At 44.3% G+C, this 7,043-nt stretch overlaps 1 protein-coding gene across 2 annotated transcripts in view; it reads right to left on the reverse strand.

The window, feature by feature from the left end:
* Nucleotides 1–415: 415 nt before the first annotated feature.
* LOC108803809 (zinc finger protein 84-like) overlaps nucleotides 416–7,043 on the reverse strand; it is a 12,801-nt gene continuing 6,173 nt past the window's right edge. The window contains exon 2 of one of the 2 annotated variants that reach the window (XM_018575610.1): nucleotides 416–1,595. In XM_018575610.1, the coding sequence (XP_018431112.1) occupies nucleotides 430–1,595 (1,166 nt within the window). In that variant the 3' untranslated portion in view covers nucleotides 416–429. The remainder of the gene's footprint in view (nucleotides 1,596–7,043) is intronic. The other variant, XM_018575609.1, reaches the window with a different exon arrangement.

The following is a 7,043-nucleotide window of genomic DNA, read 5'->3' on the forward strand; positions in this document are numbered from 1 at the left end:
GACTCTCTATGAACTGAGCTCATTCCTATGACCAATGGAGGACTCTCTATGAACGGAGCTCATTCCCATCACCCATGGATGACTCTCTATGAACTGAGCTCATTCCTATGACCAATGGAGGACTCTCTATGAACGGAGCTCATTCCCATCACCCATGGATGACTCTCTATGAACCGAGCTCATTCCGATCATCAGAGAATTATGGTTATATGTTGAAAAAATAACTAATTTTTAGAAAATTAGAATAAATGGTTAACACAATAAATCCCGATGTTGACTGAAATCCAATCTTGTTTAATTCAGGTATAAATAATATAAGCGTATTATTAGTTTGGCTGGACCAATGAAAAGCCAGCTTACTTTCAGTCACAGTTTCCGATGTGTTGCCCAAATATTGCCGTATCCTCCATAGATTACCACAGTTCAGTGCTATGGAGCCGTCAGTGTGAGTGTGGGAGGTCCGTCTCCATTTTTCAGTGGGGTGTGTGTACTCTGATGTCTAATTAAATTTCCTTTATGTGTAAAATATTTTCCGCACTCCGAACACAGAAAAGGGCCCTCACGATTGTGAGTTTTCTGGTGATATAGAAGGCTTCTTTTTTCAGGAAATGATTTCCCGCACTCTGAACATGAAAAAGGACGCTCGCCGGTGTGTCTTCTCTGGTGTGCAAGAAGTGCGCTTTTCTCAGTGAAAGCTTTCCCACACTCAGAGCATGAAAACGGACGCTCGCCCGTGTGAATTCTCTGGTGTGTAAGAAGGTTGGCCTTCTGAGTGAAACTTTTTCCGCAGTCTTGACAAGAAAAAGGTCGCTCGCCAGTGTGACTTCTCTGATGTCTAATGAGGTGTGCTTTTTCAGAGAAACATTTCCCACACTCTGAACATGAAAAAGGATATTCGCCTGTGTGAATTCTCTGGTGTGCCATAAGTTTTCCTTTCTCAGTGAAACATTTCCCACAGTCCAAACATGAGAAAGGACGCTCGCCTGTATGAATTCTCTGGTGTGTAAGAAGGTTCCCCTTTTGTGTAAAACCTTTCCCGCACTCTGAACATGAATAAGGACGTTCACCTGTATGACTTCTCTGGTGTGCAAGTAGTTTTCTCTTCTCAGGAAAACATTTCCCGCACTCTGAACAGGAGAAAGGGCATTCACCCGTGTGACTTCTCTGGTGGGTAACCAGTTGGCTTTTTCGTATAAAAGCTTTATCGCACTCTGGACATTGAAAAGGACGCTCGCCCGTGTGAATTCTCTCGTGTGTAATCAGTTTTTTTTTCTCTGTGAAACCTCTTCCACACTGCGAACATGAAAAAGGACGTTCACCTGTGTGAATTCTCTGGTGTATAAGTAGTACGCTTTTGTCGGTGAAAGCTTTTCCACACTCTGGACAGGAAAAAGGACGCTCACCCTTGTGACATCTCTCGTGTCTAAGGAGGTGTGCTTTCTGAGTAAAACATTTTCCGCATTCTTGGCACGAATACGGGCGTTCACCTGTGTGAATTCTCTGGTGCGTATTAAGTGCACTTTTCTCAGTAAACCTTTTCCCGCACTCCGAACACGAGTAAGGATTTTCAGCCTTGTGACCTTTCTGGTGTATAAGTAGTTTGCTTTTCTCAGTGAACGATTCCCCACACTCCGAACACGTGAAGGTCACACTGGTGTGAGATCTGAGGTGTATCATGAGTTCAGAGTTTGTTTTAAATGATTTCCCGCACCCCAAACATGACAATGAACGTTCTTCTATCTGAACTCCTTCATGGGTTGAAGGAGATGCCTTGGGATTAGATGGATCCGTTGATCTTTCTGGACTGTGAGATCTTGGATGGGTTTGTGGAGAATCTGCATGTGCTTGATCAGAAGATTCCTCAGGATTGGACAGATCCATTGATGTCTCTGAATGGGGAGGTCTGTGATGTCTTTTATGAGTGATAGAAATTGCTGCTGGATTATATTCTGCTGTCCCGTTATCTTCAGTTTTACCATCAGTAGTTATATTGAGATCTTCCTCAGAGGTATTTCTGATGTAGAGCCCATCTGTAGAAAATTTTTTTTAATTAAATGTTAAAAAGTCATTTTTAAAGATCTACACTCAGGAATCATGTGTACTGGTCAAGCATGGAACATGGAATGTTAAATTCAGGAATGGAGATGGACCTTCATATGGTGTACAGTATCTCCTCCTCATTTGTAGGGGACATGACGTTATATTGAGGAATGGAGATGGACCTTCATATGGTGTACAGTATCTCCTCCTCATTTGTTGGTCACATGACGTTATATTGAGGAATGGAGATGGACCTTTTTATCTTTATCACTTACCTGTGCCAATATCAGGAGATGAATTATCCTGTTTAGTTTTTAAAACCATCCAGTCCTCCTCTGTAGACTGCTGATTGACCCTCAGATACATCTCTTCTTCCTCTTCAACCTCAACTTTCATATAAATCAGGCCTTCATCCTAGGCCCCAAAAGGATACAAAAAATAAAATGTAAATACTAAGAATGGACGTAGAAGAAGATCAGCTCACAATTTAGACTAATTTTTGACACATCCATCCTCAGTGCCACCTACCTGATCATGGTGAGGCACGGTGAGACCTTCCTGTGTGGAATCCCGGGAGTACAGAGGACGGGGACATCTCTCTGGTGGGTTCCTCTTACTGGATCCATCTGTAGGAAACACACACACTGACTGAATACATTGTTTCTATGTGTGTATCAGATGATGGGGGATCTAGGTGGACCCTCCGTACTGCTCTCTCCTCTTACCCGGTGATGTGAGGGGCGGCTCATTCTCCATCACCACGTCCTTGTAGAGATCCCGGTGTCCTTCTAGATACTCCCACTCCTCCGTGGAGAAATAGACGGAGACATCCTGACACCTTATAGGAACCTGACACACACAATGATACAGTCACCACCCAGACACGCCCCTTGTCTGTTCCTGGATCATGTCCCAGAATTCCCGGCACAGCTCACCTCTCCCGTCAGCAGCTCGATGATCTTCTGGGTGACTTCTAGAACTTTTTGCTTGTTGTTCCTCTCAAGTGTCAGGAATGGAGGTGGACGCACAGTGATGGGTCTTTCTCTTGTGGACAAGTGATGACCTCTCCTTTCAACACTATCTTCAGTAGATGTCTTCTTAACCACAGCACAGTCCTGTGTTATACAACAGCAAACATAATGTCAGAGTCCTCATCACCTCTTTTATCAAGTTTGGGTTGTATTATAAGTGTTAGATGTCATGTGATTTTCCCAGAATGCTCCTCACCTCTCCAGTCAGCAGGTAGATGATCTCCAGGGTGTGATTGAGTATTATCTTATTTGAGAGAAAACTATTGTTTCCCATTTTACCGCAACTAGGAAGCTGCTGATCCTCCATCACGACGTCCTTGTAGAGATCTCGGTGTCCTTCTAGATACTCCCACTCCTCCATGGAGAAATAGACGGAGACATCCTGACACCTTATAGGAACCTGACACACACAATGATACAGTCACCACCCAGACACACCCCTTGTCTGTTCCTGGATCATGTCCCAGAATTCCCGGCACCGCTCACCTCTCCCGTCAGCAGCTCAACGATCTCCTCGGTGACTTCTAGAATCTTCTTGGCAATGTTTACCTCTGTTGTCAGGCGGCGAGGTGGAGGCTCTGTGACGGGCGAGGGTCCATGAAGACATCTGCTGGGCGTTAATGGCTCACCAGATGTTTTCTTCACTACTTTATAATCCTGAGTAAAATCAGACAGTAACAATTATCACTACAGACTTCCCAGAATCCTCCTCACCTCTCGGGTGCGGTCTGTGTTTTATTATTAAAGATAAGAGTGATGTCATGTGACCTCCCAGAATGCTCCTCACCTCTCGGGTCAGCAGGAAGGTGATGTCCAGGGTGAGGTTCAATATTCTCTCAGTCACACGACTTTGGTCCTCCTCCATCCTCACTAAGGTGGTCATGTGATCCATATAGGACTCTCCTCCCTGCAGACGGATAATAAACTGAGAATGATCTAGATTGTACTTGGATGGATGATGTCTACACAGAGTCCCTCCATAGTTCTGACACCTCAGATTGCTCCTCATCCTTTATCGAAGGTCTTATTTATCATTGTAGCTGAAGAAAAATGAGAGGTAACTGTTAAAACTCTCCTGTGGTCAAAACGGTTTGGTGTTAGGTTCGGATAAACGTGGAGAAAAGATAGACCGTAAAAGCAAATCAATTTTCTTTATCCCGGTTGGGAAGATTTCCCTCAATTTCTGGTCCAGGTGACAAAGGTCTAATATAACGAGATGGTCAGAAGAAATATAGACACAAAACCTCTGACAAAGGCCTCAAAACCTCCCCAATATTATCCACAACTGGAAAAAAAGAAACCCTTAGGCTTAGAAAGAAGAAGCTGAGGTCAAGGAAAGATGGATGGAGTACACCGAAGACCTTTACGGCAAAGATATTAATAACCAAACCGGCAGAAACTGGATCCATAGAAGAGCCTTCAGTGATGGAAGATGAATCCATACTGACATTGAGGTCACTGCCGAAAAGAAGGGTGACGGGAATTGATAACGTCGCATCAGAAGCCATTGACTGTATCAATCTTGTGAAATGATGGAATGTCCTATGGAAAATGGGTATACCTGAACATCTCATTGTTACTATGAGGAAGCCCTACACTGCTCAAGAAGCCATCAGAGAACATTGAAACACACACTAGTGGATGGACGGTTGGATAAATGGCTCTAAATTTAGGATGTATCTGGTCTATAAATGGCGGCTCTGGATGGACAGTTGGATAAATGGCTCTATATTTAGGATGTATCGGGTCTATAAATGGCGGATCTGGATGGACAGTTGGATAAATGGCTCTATATTTAGGATGTATCCGGTCTATAAATGGCGGCTCTGGAGGGACAGTTGGATAAATGGTTCTATATTTAGGATGTATCTGGTCTATAAATGGCGGCTCTGGATGGACAGTTGGATAAATGGTTTTAAATCCCTCAAAACATATTTCTCACTTCTTGAGATAAGAGGCATGAAATTGAATATGGAGGACGCACATGACGGAGGGGAGGAGGGTTACTGGGTGTAATTATAAAATATCTTCTTACCTTCTCTGCTGCCAGTTCCAGCAATGTCTCCTAACTGACCTCTCACCCAGAACTTCCTGTAAGCACCTTACATCACTTCCTGTCTGTGTTCCACTGACAATATATGAGATCACCACCTTGTGGTGAAAATAAAATCTACATCTTACATTTTCGGTGCTTTAACATCTCCCTCGCGTTGCATTAGTTATGGAGATTATATTTCAGTTAAAATTTAAAGAAGGAAAAAACAGAATGATAATGAGGGAAATTTATCAAAACTTCAGCAGACAAATTGTACAGTTTTGATAAATTTCCCCCTATAAATAATAAATCTGAACGTCGGACTTATTTATTTAAATTTGTTATAATCCCTTTTGGTACAATTATATTTTTCACTTTATTACTTATTATTGATGTTCAGTCGCCTTATTTAAACTGCATTTAATATTTCGATTTCTAAGAGAGTTTGGTGGGTCCATTGGGTAGATGAAACCTTAGCCGACATTTGATTGGTTCCAGCACGGAGTATCAAAAAAAAATTACCTTTTCTTTTGAAATAAAATACTTTTCACTTTATTTTTAATCCTTTGTTGCATCTCGGTGCTAGTGATCTCCTGAAGTCACTTCCTGTCTATGCACAACCCTCAAATGGCTGCACAGCACTTCTCAGGGAGGGGTTCCTGATGGTGGCAACAGTTGACCATGTCCACGTAATGTGCATTGAAATGTTCTCCAGAGCCTGAGATAGAGACGCAATGAAGGTCGGCATTTCGGGGACGGGGACAGAGCTCTGGAGGGAGGTTCCTGTCCCGAAATACTGAAACTGACCTTTCAAGTTACATTGACAAGTGAAAGCGTTAAATGAGATTTCAGCGTTAGGGTTCATAAAGGAAGGGAGGCCCTTTCTCCAAACATCAACCCCAAACTGAAGGTCATTGGGTTCTTGTGTTCTCTTGGTGTCCTATAAAAGCCTCGTAGGTAGTTTAGGGTTGTGCGTGGTATGTGGAACTTGTGGTCGGAGTTACTCATGGCCCCGAAGTCTTCGTGAGACCTGCTGATATAAACCTGAGGTGTAGCATGATTTTTTTCGGTCAGTATGCCAAATAAGGGGCCCCGCCCCACCTCTCCTCTTATGGGCAGGGGAGCCGGCGCATCTCCTCCCACAAATCCGGCCCAAGTTATTTGGCCTTCCACTTGTCTCCCCTCGTAACCCAGTTTGCTGCCTCAGAGAACTAGATACAAATAAGGGTAACGGAAGACCACCTCCCACCAGCTTACCATCAGCGAGTCAACAATGTTCCCAGGGTTCTTCGGTCTTCTTCGTCGCACCCAGTTAAAGAAACAAAACCTCCACCTTGAGTTCAATTTTGAGAAGTATCTTCTAGATCTTTGCTTTGGATCCTCACCAACATTGGAAGTCAGGAGATTCCCATGCTCTTAAAAAAGGAGAATTATGAGGCGAGTGCTTTTCACTCACCTCATAGTTCTAGCCGACCTGTGACAATGAGACTGTCACAGGTCGGCTCAGTAGATCGGGAAGTGAGCGAACACATACTGGCGTCCGCTCACCTCTCGATCCTGTCACAGCTCTCTGCCGTGACCGGAGGGGCTGGATTCCCCTCTCCCCGCTCCGATCCTCCAGCGCTGACTGGCAGAACGGACGGGGGAGGGGGCGGGTAAAGCTGGCTCTGCCTCTAGATAGCTGTCACTCACGCAGCTGGGCGGATCCAGACATAATTGTCGGGATCCGCCTTAGCTGCGGCGTTTCAGTATACCGCGAGCTGTAGCTCCCTATATACTTCACCAATGGAGGACTCTCTACGAACCGAGCTCATTCCTATCACCAATGGAGGACTCTCTATGAACTGAGCTCATTCCCATCACCAATGGAGGACTCTCTATGAACCGAGCTCATTCCCATCACCAATGGATGACTCTCTATGAGCCGAGCTCATTCC

This window comes from Nanorana parkeri, unplaced genomic scaffold (genome assembly GCF_000935625.1).
Source record: "Nanorana parkeri isolate BGI_ZX_2015 unplaced genomic scaffold, ASM93562v1 scaffold4256, whole genome shotgun sequence".
NCBI lineage: Eukaryota > Metazoa > Chordata > Amphibia > Anura > Dicroglossidae > Nanorana > Nanorana parkeri.